General features: G+C 39.2%; 1 protein-coding gene across 4 annotated transcripts; it reads left to right on the forward strand.

Moving 5' to 3' along the window:
• The first annotated feature begins 68 nt into the window (after window positions 1-68).
• OLAH (oleoyl-ACP hydrolase) lies at window positions 69-14,003 on the forward strand. 4 transcript variants are annotated; one of them, XM_048306731.1, is made up of 8 exons: window positions 69-317; window positions 1,025-1,074; window positions 8,565-8,696; window positions 10,332-10,470; window positions 11,056-11,155; window positions 12,211-12,386; window positions 13,285-13,370; window positions 13,610-14,003. In XM_048306731.1, coding segments are annotated over exons 1-8 (819 nt in total). In that variant the 5' UTR covers window positions 69-315; the 3' UTR covers window positions 13,744-14,003. The 4 variants fall into 4 exon arrangements, with proteins under 4 accessions (XP_048162688.1, XP_048162698.1, XP_048162706.1 ...); XM_048306741.1 differs by lacking the exon at window positions 1,025-1,074 and having other exon boundaries at window positions 73-317; XM_048306749.1 differs by lacking the exon at window positions 1,025-1,074 and having other exon boundaries at window positions 73-238.
• The last annotated feature ends 17 nt before the right edge of the window (window positions 14,004-14,020 follow it).

Consider the following 14,020-nt stretch of genomic DNA (forward strand, 5'->3'; position numbering starts at 1 on the left):
CGGGGCGGCCGGGGAGGTGGGAGGGGAGCGGCCTCGCCATCCCCTGCGCTCTGGGGGCGTGCAGCGGGGTGTCAATAAAAGGACAGTTTGAAATGGGGAGGAGGTGTTGACTCCCTCGAAGGCAGACGGGCCCCGCAGAGAGACCTGGACAAATCGGAGAGCTGGGCAGTCACCAACTGTGTGAAGTTTAATAAGGGCAAGTGCCGGATTCTGCTCCTGGGAGAGGGCAACCCTGGACGTACGTACAGACTGGGGAGTGAGGGGCTGGAGACCTCATTTCCATCGGCCTGGAGTTCCTGGTGGATGGAAATTTAAATGTGAATCAGCAGTGCCCTGGCAGGTAGGACGGCCAAGCGTGTCCTGGTATCAGGCACAGCATCGCCAGCCGGGCAAGGGAGAGGATTGTCCCGCTCTGCTCTGCACTGGGGCAGCTTCACCTTGAGTGCTGGGGGCAGTTTTGCGAGCCACAATATAAGAAAGACTTTTAGCTATTAGAGAGCTTCCAAAGGAGAGCTATGAAAATAGTGAAGGACCTAGAGAGGAAGCCACATTAGGAGCGGTTGAGGTCACTTGATCGCTTCAGTCTGAGGGGAGACCTCATTGCAGCCTACAACTTCCTTGTGAGGGGAAGAGAAGGGGCAGACACTGATTTTTCTCTGTGGTGCACAGTGACAGGAAACAATAGAATGGCCTGAGGCTCAGGAGAGGTTTAGGTTGGGTATTAGGAAAAGGTTCTCCCAGAGGGTGGTTGGGCGCTGGAACAGGCTCCGTAGCAAATCGGTCACAGCACCAAGCCTGGCTGTTCAAGAGTTCAAGAAGCATTTGGAAGATGCTCTAAGGCACATGTTGTGACTTTTGGGATGTCCTGCACAGGGTCAGGAGTTGGACTTCAGTGATCCTTAGAACTCAGGATCTGTGACATGGGGAGAAAGTGCAGCTGGGGCTGCAGTGGAGGCAGGGGCTCTTCTTCACAGCTGCTGTTCCTCCTGGGCTGTGCTCTTAACTCCACTGGTGTCCTTAGCAGGACTGAGACCACATGCAAGCTGTGGCTGGCCGGGGGACTCCTCACCCAGGGTAAGTGGCCCAACTGCTTTGTGGGTGGGCAATAGCTAAGGAATCTGCAAGGGCATTTCTGTGGCGCAGGTCTGAGCTAGACTGCTGGGTTTCTGTGCCGCCTGTTAAAATGGTGTGTGGGAGAGATGCTTGTGGAGTGTGACTTGCCACTCCACTGGAGTGGGAGTAAGCAGCAACCAGAGTAATTGGGTGGGATTTGGAGCAGTCTTCACATGCTGGAGCAAACATTTCACTACATGGTGAAGCAGCATTTGTACTGGGAAGGACATGTGAGGCCCTACTTGCCATGGTTAACAAGGTCTCTACTTTCAGTGACTCCTGCCAATACTGCTATTTGGCACATTGAAGGGGTCTCTGACACCTGCATGAGTACCTGGGTGGTGTGTGTTGAAGAGCTATGGCTCAGCCCAGAGTCATTAAAAAAAAAAAAAATCTGTGACATAATCTGCCATATTCAGAACAAAATGTCACCATGTTCCATGACTTCTTTCCTCTTTGTGTCTGCAGCAGTGGCACCTTCTGTTTGCTTCTTTGTTACTACCTGCCTTTGCTGCCAAAATGGCTTCCCATTACCTACGGTCGTGGTTTAACTCCAGCCAGCAACCAAGCCCATGCAGTTGCTCACTCACTCCCTCGCCAGTGGGATCAGGGAGAGGATCAGATGAGTAAAAGTTTATTGTGGGTAGAGAAAGCAAAAGGCACACATTAAAGCAAATCAAAACAAGGAATTCATTCACTATTTCCTATGGGCAGGTGTTCAGCCATCCCCAGGAAAGTAGAGATCTGTCACATGTAACAGGTACTTGGGAAGACAAACACCATCACTCAAAACGTTCCTCCATTCCTCCTTCATCCCTCCACTTTATGTACTGAGTTCTTCCTGAAGCCTGTAGCGCTGCATGGGGTTGTTTTGACCCACGGGCAAGACTCAGCACTCGGTCTTGTTGAATCTCATACCACTGGCCTTAGACCATTGATCCACCGTGTCCAGATCCCTCTGCAGAGCCTTCCTGACCTCCAGCAGATCAACACTCCCACCCAACTTGGTGTTGTCTGTGAATTTACAGAGGGTGCACTCAATCCCCTCATCCAGATTATCAATAAAGATACTAAACAGGAGGTTGAAATCTTCCAACTGATTTTTTTCTCTTGAGATGTTAATTATCTTTCCATGTTGATGTCTTTCCTTGTAATTGTTGAGCTACTTGCCTGGTGCCATCTCTGCAGCCTTTATCTCTAGTTTTATCCCTTTTCCCTTTCACAACTCAACTCTATGGATTTCTTTAGAGGTCTTTCTCTCAATTGAATGATTTCCTCAAAAATCTGAGCAAAGGTTATGTGGCTGTACCAAAGCAGAACTAGGCTGGCATCAGAAACAGTAGGAAAGGAGGGGAGATTATTCTGCTCCTTGTTGTGTTTGTTTTTGAAGCATATACATGGTCTGTATATTTGGCAGCTTCAACACCCTGGCAGTTTAAGTAGTAAAAGTCCATGTTGGGAATGCATGTTGTGTGACTTTAATGTTTAGTTCAATTATTTTGCAGTAGGGAAGCGTTGAGCTTATCAGAGGCAAGTGTTCCACAAATAAGTTTCTCTGTAATAATGTCCTAGATTTTTTTTTCAAGACTGAGTAAAGGAATGGGTAAACAGCTTTCTGGAGGACAGGATTTCAGTCGGTAATGACATACAAATTTTTTTTCATCATCAGCTTTTAGATGTTAACAATGACATTAGCCTATTTCAAATATAGTCTGCTAAAAGTGTAGCCATGAGAGATATGTTACTGGGAAAAATATGACTAATAAGATGAGTATGCTCCATACCTTTTTCCAATATTTTCTAGGGTCTAGGTATAATGATGAAGGATTGCCTTAGTCTTTATTTTTCAAGAAGCAAAGACCAGTGTTTTCCTGAACTCAGAAGCTACTGAGATATGGCTTCCCACGTTTTTTTTTCCTGTGATTTATGTATTTTGCTGTCTTAAATGGAAGATCACACCACTGCTTTTTGCTGAGTATGAAAACTTTCAGGGATATAAATCCATTATCCTCAAAAACCTGTACTAAACATTTCAGTGCATATAGCAGATGTGTTTTCTCTCTAACTGGACACCTCTTTTCGTAAACCTGTAATTTTCCAGAAAGCCTAAGTGCCTACCCTAGAAAACATATTTTTTTAACATTTTTAAAGGATGATTTGAATACTGAATGTAACCAAACGTGTGTGATACAGGAATGTGTAAGATGCAGAAGTAAAAAATTTCAACTGTATCACAATGTTTTAAGACATTGAGACATGTTGGTGTCTGTCAGTTGCGCAAACTGTTTCTCTTGTGAAGATAAAGTCAGTAGAGGATTACATTACCTAACTGTCACTGTCCTACAGCCAGACAGCTCTGTTATTATAGGATTGCAGACACCAAATTGTCAATGCCCAGCCTTGTTAAAGTTCCCATGTTCCCAGCCAGGTGTCTCAGATGCGTGCCTATTGCTGTAAGCAATCCAGCAGCTTTGATAACAGACTCCATACCTACCATGAAGTGGATCATTTGACTCCCAGGCACGCTATTCCACTTCTGTGCTTATTGGTGGGAGGTGAATGGACTACCTTAAATCTAAATTCTGTAAGTAGACTTGGATCTACTTGCCATCTGGGGATAGGGTTGCTTTTTCCCTGGCTTCCAGAATCTGCAGACAAGGGGTTAAGTCACGTATGCACAAATGACGTGGGTTTACTATGTAGGATTTGCAAGTGCCTGGATACCTGAGAGGTCTCTTTGGTCCTGGACTGCCCTACTGGCAAATACCACACTCCTGCAATTGACAAAGACTCATTCCATGGATTTCTAGACTGTGTGCTATGGAATATATTTTCCTTGGGGAAATATCTTGCAGCCCTGTGCTGCAAGCACTTGGTATTTCTTTACCTTTGGCTTTCTGTTCCCTGCACGGTGGGGCTGTTGGTCCATTTGTCCTAGCAGCTGGTCAGTGCAAAAGCAGTTTTGTTGTCCCTAGTATTTTCAATTGTACTTGTCCACCTACTATAAGGTGATGCCATGACAACGAATAAAGCTAATGTAAAAAATTCTTCATGCCCTGAAAGCCTGTTTCAGAAACATGTTTGAAAAATAATCCAAAATTTCTTCGGTATACTACTTCTGTGACCATTTTTAATTCTGCTGTATTAGAAGGATGTTGCAATACTGAAGTCAGTGTGGCAGCGTTCCCTGCGATTGTGACTGGAGTGGGTGGTGTACGAGGAGAGTCTGAGATAATTGGTTTTGTCTTAAGAGGGGAGTGCCAAATGAAGATGTCTTCACCTACCTAATAGAAGGATATGTTTTGGGGGGCTAGACAGATAAACGACACATATACCGATACGATTTGAGCATCGTTCTCCATTTATTGTTCAACTATGCAAGCTTATATCTACTTTTGCAAAGATTCATGCCCAGTCCCTCTAGACGGCCTCTAATCAGCGGGGGAGCCGACCAGTGCATACCTTGCCAAGGACTCTCAGGGCTGCCTGCAGCCAGGGGCCAGTTCAGGGGCTTTTCCTCAGCACAGGGTTGTCCAGTCTTTCCAGGGGTATCATATGCCCCTGTTCTGCAAGGAATCCCTCTACAGATATGCAGAGGATGGGCAGAGCCAGACTCTTCTTGGATGTACTGTGCAAAAAGACAAAAGACTTGTGGATACAAGGGACAACAAGGATATAGACAGAAAGAAAAATGTCCTCACTATGAGTCATGATTGAACACTGGAACATGGTTACCAAGGGAGGTTGTAGAGTCGCCATCCTTGGAGATACTCAACACCTAAAGAGAGAAGATTTGGACTATATTATCTCTAGAAGTCCCCTTGAACCTAAGTTCTTCTGTGATTTAAATGATGGCTCTTTTAATCTTTTATACAGCTCTTTATCAAACTAGAATTTTATTTTCAGCTTATTCTAAATGTGAAGAGACAAAAGCCAAGAAATACTTTCTTAAAATTCAGTGGGGTTCTTTTTTCACTCACTGAGCCATTTTTTTGCCAACAGTTTAAGAAAGAAACATTCTTTTTGACTGTGAACACTCTAAAATATATTTTTCTGCCATTAATTCATCAGATCACACATCTAACTTAAAATTTATAGGGAATAAAATAAAAGCTTGTTTCACTTGAAAAGTTTACAGTCCAGGAACATCTTGATTATGCAGAAGAATTCTTATGTATCCTCTCTTTGTTATAATAGGTCTAAGTTAGATCTCAGGTATAAGGCCAATAGATGAAAGCAGAGGAAAATATAGTTTTGGAAATAATATAATCCAATTCTTTCAACTGCTCTCCTGTCTTGTAAAAAATTAGGAAAAAAGAGGAATTGCCTGTTCCTGTGCTTCCAAAAGGTGATTCTTAAAGATTGACCAGTACTTGTGAAATCCTAAGCCCCGAAAAGAAGATTTCCAAGGTAATCCCACGGTGTGTTTCCATTAGCACTGCCACCCTTAGTTGCTGCTATTCCAACCTTCAGCTTTCCCCATCAATTCTATTTTAAAGCTCTCTTGATCAGTCCTGCCAGTTCATGCTCAATGACATGTTTCCCTATCAGGACTGATCCAGACTGCGCTGGAAAAGGGTGGGGCTCCAGAACATCTGCAATACATCGATTACATCATCATATGGGGGAACACAACAAGGGAAGTTTTTATGATAAGAGAAAAGATAATCCATATTCTCCTGAAAGCTGGTTTTGGCATAAAACAAAGTAAGGTCAAAGGGGGGAAAAAAGTCAGTCTTCCTAGTATTGCAAATGCAGTTGTAAAATATACTGGTGTTTTAGGTTACTGATAGTTCATCTGATTGCCAGGAGCATAAAGGATATCTAACATGAAATTATTGTATGTAACCACAGTGTGTAGTTCATACACTGCTATGTCTTTCAGTTTGCAGAAATGACAACTGGTCCACTAAACAAATGCAGTGGTTTAATCAAATCAGGTGATGGTCTTCTACAGCAGCATTTTCAGACCCCTGTAAAACTCTCCAGCCTAGGTGTGAGTGCTGTACTTCTGGACATAGTTCTTACAAAAGGCTGGCTTTTCTATTTATGCAGCTTTTTTGTCAGCAAGGCTGTGTGTCTCTGTGTATGAAAGCTGCTACAACTTGTGTACTGTCATGGGCATGCTAGCCTGTGCTGTTTCATTCACTGCGATTAGTGCGGTGTGCCTTTCTTGTATTTCTGCCAAATGCCGTGTGTCACCTCTAACACATGATGCTTCTGTCTCCCTTTTGAGATGCTGCATGCCTCAGTTTGTGCCTTTTTTGTTTGTTTGTTTTTGTGGTGGGGCTCCTCCCCTTAAGCCTAGAAAAGACTTAAAAGCAGATGTCTGCAGCTTCTTGATGTGCAGCACTGAGAAGTGGAGCCACCCTCCGGCTGTCATTGCCTGGCACTAGTGGTCTTCCTGACTGTTCAGGTATTTGTACCTAAAGTAAGCTGGATGGCGATGGAATAAAGCAATATTTAAAAGTGTTTAAAGTGGGAAAGATTTCAGTAACCATTAATGTACCTTTAAATAATTTAAAGACTTTGATTAAATGTACTTTATCATGCTTGAGATTTCTGTGTCACCTCTGGAATAGTTTGAGAAGAGATTTTTCTTTTGCTATTTGACTGCCAAGTTAAAACATTGGCTTCAGAAATGTTTGAGATTTTTGTGTATTTTTCTGGAAGAAGTGACAGTGTAAATGGAACTAATTGTACTGAAGCTAAAAATCCACCAGAGGAGTTATGTCTTCTGTAGATCAGTGTCAGTATTCTTCAGCTGCTTTAGGCTCACATACCCAGTGATTTTTGAGACCTTTTTTTTGGTTTGTTTTCTGGTTTTTTGTTGGGTTGGTTTTTTTGGGGTTTTTTTGTGTGTCTTGCTCTTCTTAATGTGTCTTTGAAGTGATTCGTAACAAATATTCACAAACTCTCCAGTTCAAACATACATGAAAATCAAGCAACCAGCAATATTTGGGTCAGTTTTCTTTTGTCTTGTTTGTGTAGTTTTGATATAAGTCGGAATTGTTGCCTATCCTGATCTGGTTGCATTTCTCAAACTTTTTGTGCAGGTGAAAAAGATTGCATGTAGGCATACAGGTGTATTTTATGGTGAGTCAGCCCTTGCAAATACTGAGCTATATTCAAGGCAAGAAATATTACCCTTAATGATACGCAGCATTTTGGAAATGGAATTTTGCTGCTTGCTATCCCCTAATCAGTATTTTTTTTTCAATCTTTTTAACAAGAACATGAGAGTTTGTTCTAATGGGTGCAGAAAACTTTTTATAAAAATTCTCTATCATATATTTCTAATTAATATGTCTTCACCAAGCACATGGTTCCCGGGTTCTTTTGACTGAGCGCAGCCTGATAGGCTATCAGTACTACTTTGTCACTTCAGTATTTACATCCACAAATCTAATCAGCCAGAATAAAGGACAAGAAAACTGGGAAAGAAGAATAAAAATGATTGAGAATTGCTTTTTTCTTCAGATAGTAAAAGCAGTATCTGATGCTAGAGACAATGCACTTGGCATCTTCAATGCTATTGTTTCTTCTCAGCAAGAAGGAAGAAGTAGTTACAAATCTTGCTTCAGCTGTTACTTCTGTCAGTCACTAAGCAAAACTACCAAAGCTGTTGTGATAAAGTTGGACGTGGCTCTGGTTACTCCACCATGTCAACAGAATATAACAAAACTAGAAGTCCAGAGGTAGTGATGATGGATTTGAAGGATATCTAACACAGCCAGGCCTTTTCATTCAGGATAAAGAAATGTTTGAGGGCTGAGACAATATGACAGCAGAGCTCAGAAATGCTCAGTGGCAAACCCTGAGAGGTGCACTATTCACTCTCTTTACTGCACTGCCCTGTGTACATCAAATGAATTTGTATGAGTGAGATGAAAAACAAGGGCATCATTCTTCATGCATCAGATAGTGGAGCTGTGCGACTCATTGCAAGAGGATGTCGTGGATGCCAACTGTTCAAGGGGAGACTGGAAAAATATGTGAAAGAGTAATTCATAGACATTTTATATATATAAAGAAACTACATCCTGCTGTTCCCTAGACATCTATTTTACCACTGTGGTAGAGAGAACATTGAACTAGGTGGTCCTTATATTTTCTACATCTTCAGATGGAAGAAATCCCTTATCAATTTATTTTGCTGCTGGTAATGTTTGTTGCGGTCAGTGACTGAGCAAATATTAGCTAAGGATATTGCCCAATAGTATTCTGCCATCATTTATAAATGATATACAATATATAAATGGTTTACAGTGTTGTAGGAAGATCACTTCATGTCTAACAGATAGCTATTGTAGCACAAGCAGTTCTGATGACAGAAAATATTGCACCCTATTGTTTCAATTTAGTCTTAATTCACTCTAATTTTCCTATATCTGAAGAGTCTTGTTCTAGAATGATGTGTTGTTTTCTTGGTTTTTTTGTTTTTTTTCCAGAAATGGAAAAGCTGATTGTTTGTGTACACAAAAGGCCAGATGCTCTCTTTAGACTGATTTGCTTTCCGTGGGCTGGAGGTGGAACTTCGCAACTTGCTCAGTGGGGCAAACTCTTCAACGACTCAATTGAAGGTTAGTCATTTTTGTAGTTAGAGTAGAAGTGAAGGATTTCTAAAATACATGATAGCCAAGTTTTTAAAATGGAATATAATAATCTTGAGAGCACCACAATCTTTATCCAGTGGGTCTTCTCCAGAAAGGAAGGAACTAGCATTCATTAGGAGTTAGCATTTCCATGAGGCTATATTTTGTGTACCACCTTGAATCAAATTATATTCGATTGGGTGAAAAAATTATATGCTCAGAGCTACATTTCACAATATATATAGTATAGTATGTTTGACTGCTTCAGAAACTATTGGTATGATTCAGAAACAGCAGTACACTGCATATTGTGGATAAGCCAGTCTTCAGCAAGGTTAACAGTGAAGATGAGAACTTTTCTGATGTTGAGAGGCTGCACAAAGCATCTGTTAGCCAGTGTTTGCACTTCTTGTATCAAAACTGAAATTTAATCTATGAATTTTATAACACTGAAATGACGTTCAGTTACACTATAAGTAATTCTTATTGCTCACAAGATATATCAGCACTAAAAAGATCCATTGCTTGACCTATTTGAAGAGGAATCAAGGCCATCTTCCAGACCTTCCACAAAGAAAAAAAGAATTTCATATTCATGAGTATTGCCATTGCAGTTTTACTGGTCCTCTAAATGCATGTATAATTTCAGGTAAGCAGTTGCACATTGAATTTTTCTTGAAATTAGGGAAAAAAACGAAGAAATAAAAAAGTTTTTGTCCACTGGAACTATTTACAAGACAGTTACTAAGGAAATGGCCTAGGACCAACTGCAGACACAGATGAATAAAATCAGGGCACAGCATGCTCTTTCAGAGATGGTTTCTGCAGAAAGTATAGAAGATGTAAACTTTTCTGTATTGCTATCTATGGTATTTGGTTGTGGTTTATTCTGTCTTTTCTAAAATACTTTTTTGTCTGACCTGTTACTTCTGTGTAACTGGCAGTATGCATGATGTCAAGGAGATTTGAGAAAATCAACATTTTTTTCTGATCTATTCATTCCTTACTTTCACTAAACAGTGAGAGGAAAATCCTCAATTTTGAAGGGAAAATAGTAAAAACATGTAAAATTTTCTTCTATATAAATAACTATAAATATAACTATAAATACAAATGTCCACCAATTTGCACTATGATTCCACATTTGCCAATGAGCGGTGCTGAAGAGTTGACAAAGAAGAAAACAGGGATTGTACAATTCTAATACAGTTTCACTTACTAATGCTGCCCTTGAAAGGATGTACTTTACACAGCTCTCAGACTTACTATTATTGAAATTGATGAATTTTTGATTGTTATTAAAACTTGTGACAATAAAGTTGCTTTCAAACCTCAGCTGAAATCAGGATCTTGTGCATTCTGACCCAAGGCATTTATCAATCAAATCAGCTGGAGGGGCAACATTGGTGACTAAAGGAAGGGGTGGAAACGTAATCCCTTACAGGATTATATCACAGTAGTAGCAATAGCAAGCAAGTGCACAATATCAACTGTAAGAAGGATTAAATTCAAATAGTATATATATTCTGCAGAATAATTTTAAAACTTAATTAAAGTTATGTTACTGTATCCATTTTAAATAACTGTAATTCTTTTCCTTCCCTTCCCCCGCCTCTTCTGCAGTGTGCTGTATAAGGTTTCCTGGAAGAGAAACTCGTCTTGAGGAGCCTTTTGCAAAAGACATGACAAGCATAGTTAATGAAGTTACAAATGTTTTGTTAAAAGAATTGAAAGAAAAACCATTTGCATTTTTTGGTCACAGGTAAAAAAATACACATTTTTAGATACCCTAGTGAAGGAGCTTCTATTTCTGAGCTCTAGGAGTAGAGAGTTACTTGTTTTTATTTGCAAAAACTTTAGGAAAATATGCTTCTGCAAGGATCTTCTGTCAAGCCATCCTAAAACATGCAGTTGCTCTCAAAGACTCTAGTTATTTATTTACTTATACCTTCAGGCACAACATCTGAACATGTGTTTCTAATCAATTATAATTGCATTTATTGTTAATATTTGTGACAGTGCTTGATCTATATGAATGAAGGGGGTGAACCATTCATGAAACACAGATTTTGAAGATTGCTTAGTCTCAAGTATTCAAAATAACTGTTCTTACTGAAAATTAAGGAGACAATTAAAAGAAAGACTAAGAAAAGGTCTTATTTACAAAATTAGACTGCGTAGGAGTATACTTCATGTCAATTTAATATAATTGTAATCTGCATATCTTACATGGTTTCAGCAACTGTTCAAGATAGCCAATTAGCACTGAAATTTAAATTACGTTTTTATTTTCCAGTTTTCATGTATTTTTTTGCATACTTTGCTTTAATTTATCTTTTTGCTGCAGTTTTGGATCTTACGTGAGTTTTGCAGTTGCACTTCATTTGAAAGAAAAGTACGGACTGGAGCCGGTCCATCTTTTCATATCAGAGGGACATGCCCCACACGTAAGTTACGGAATCATTAACATTATGAAACAGAACTGTAAATTAGCTATCAAGGGTAAAAATAATATTTTACAGTATGGTATGCAGAGTAGTTTTAATACAAAATAAACATTTCTTCAGAATCTATGAGAGAAAAGTGTTCTGGGATAGATGCAGAATACATAATATTCACTGCTGCTAACTTTAGCCTTGAGAGAAGAACCTCGTTAAACTAATGCTTGAACTAATTAATGCTTAAACTAACTAATCCTTAAACTAAACTTCTTTGAATATTGTGTTATTTACTATGGCCTTTGGTTTAAAACTCAAAAGTAATCAAACCAAAATAATAAGTGGTCCTCCTTACTCTGTAACGTGTGAAATAACTGTCTTGACCTCATTTTTCATAAACCTGCTGCATCAGCCCTCAGTACATTTGTTCAATCTTTTTCTTTCTCCTCATTCTTTGTAGGATTTTTAATCAGTTTCTTCTGAGGTTCTTCTAGTTCTGCTAGTCTTTCTCAGAAAAACAGCAGTGAAGTGGCATTTTTCCAGTCCTGTTCTCAGACAGTATTTGCTATTTCTGTTCTTCAGTTTCTGCTGAAGCTAAGGCTTCTTAGCAGTCCTGAGTATGAACTAGTGATTCATGGAAGCAATTGTTAGCTAGTGATTCATGGAAGCAATTGCTGCAAATTTCCATAGTCAGTTGGTCTCTTCACTCTTCAGTCCTACATTAGCCAGGGTTATGTCCAGTGCTGCGTTTTTCTTTCTTAGATTATTTTACTAGTTGCATTTCAATAGTAAGAGTCAAACTTGAACAAAATAATACTAACAGTTATTTGTCTATGGAAGTTTCAGAAGTAGAGAGTACTTGGCTCACTCATATTTTTTGATTTCAGTAAACACTTTGTCTACTAACCCTTTCCATGAAGTGTTCTCTGTGAATGTTAAACTAATCAGCCATCATATTTTGGAGATGAAAAATTATTGTACTTTTTACCAAAATCATTTTAATGGAAAGATTATTTTAAGTATATTATATACAACACCTGATCTGTTTTGTTTGGTACTGACAGTCTGAAGGATTCCGTGCTCTGAGAAGCTTACCCGTATCTGATATAAAAGATGAAGAAGTTATTGCACAGCTACAGATTCTAGGAGGAATTCCTTCTGAGCTTCAGCCTAATGAAGACATTCTGAAACAAATGGTGCTTACTCTCAGAGAAGACTTTGCAGTTCTTCAGACATTTTTGTAAGTTTTACAACTTTGTATTACTTTCATATTTGTATTTTACATTTTTACTTCTGTCTGATCGTGTCAGGTTTTCTTTTTTCTTTCTTTGTAATTTGTTCTCATTTTTTGTTATGAAAAGAATAAGAAATAGTAAACATAGTTTTTATCCTTTGTGTGCTTTTCTATTTGTTTTCTACTATTTAAACCCTAGAAGAAACACTGCATACTGCAACAACCACAACTGTTACTGCAGTATTGACATGGTAGAATTATGGTTCTACTGAGGATCCAAAGTCAGCAGCTACTAAAAGGGAGTATTCTTGCGTCTTCTATTGTTTTCTGAGGTTAACAATCTCAGCTGATTGTGCTTCAGGAACACTGCATTCAGTCTCCTGATCCAAGGTCCTCTAGCCTAACCAGAAGAAAAGAATTCCTGTGTTCTGGGCACCCAGACAGCAACCGGCTTCCTCTGTCCTAACTGCTGTCCCCACTGGATGTTACATGACAGCTCATGTAGCTGAGTGGTTAAGGCTTCTCACCTTGGCAAAAACAAGGACACTCTTGGGTGTGGGGCCCATTTTGGTCTTAGGAACCTGACACTGAAAGATGCTGAAACATTAGAAAACTTGTATATGTTGGTAACAATTATTTATTGTAGGTGAGAATTTTTATTGCAGGTTGAAGCTCTTTTTTTCCCTTAACTATTGGGTCATTTTTCTTTACAATTTTAGAGCTAATTGCAGTAGGGTAAGGAGCTAAGAAACTTCAAGATGCAGTATTTTCTTCTCCTGATGTCCTGCATAATCTGACTCCTGAAAGTTCTGGAGGAGAACAAAAAACCCATTTTGTATGTGAAAGCAAATTCCAAATACAGGTATTTTATGGAATGTTTTATGACTATTTTTTATGTTCACAGATTTGAGAAGGCAGAAATGGATATCCCCTTCTCTTGTGATATTACCTGCTTTCATGGGTCTGATGGTGAGGTACATGATGTACAAGGTACTTTGTTTCAATGGTTTTCCTCTTACACTTACACATTGTCTTGTTGTATTGCATCTGTTAATTAGAGTTTTCTAGAATCTGTCTCCTTCTTAAAGGAAACAAATCAACAGAGCAGTCTCAATGTATGAACCAAAAAGTTGATATGGGATTTAAAATAATTATTAAGTAATTGAAATAGTTATACAAAATGATCACAATAGTTGACATTTCTCTGGCACTTTAAATATCTTTTTTAGCTTGGCAAGAACTAACGAGTGGAGATACTTCCTTTTATGAGCTTCCTGGAGGTCACTTTTATCTTCTGGAACCGTCTAATCAAACATTCTTGACGAAACACATAACAAGATGCATAGAAAATGCTGGTCTATGAGTATTTCCCTCAATAACAGAATGTTAGTCCACTGCAATTTGTAGTAAGTCATTCTTTCTGAACATTGCTTACAGTTATGCCTAGAAGTTGTTCTGTTCCTCCTCTGTAATCCTTTAAAATGGGGAGTTTTCCTGATTTTTTTGAAAACAAACAATGGTTTTGGGTCTTAAAAAAGGTTTCATCTTCTCCTCCTTCTCTTGCATGTGTACAAACTCTTCACTTTATTCCATAACCTTGTTTGCAAAAAAATTATGTCTATGTTATTTTACTGTTAGAG

The sequence above is a fragment of the Corvus hawaiiensis genome, chromosome 1 (genome assembly GCF_020740725.1).
Source record: "Corvus hawaiiensis isolate bCorHaw1 chromosome 1, bCorHaw1.pri.cur, whole genome shotgun sequence".
Lineage (NCBI taxonomy): Eukaryota > Metazoa > Chordata > Aves > Passeriformes > Corvidae > Corvus > Corvus hawaiiensis.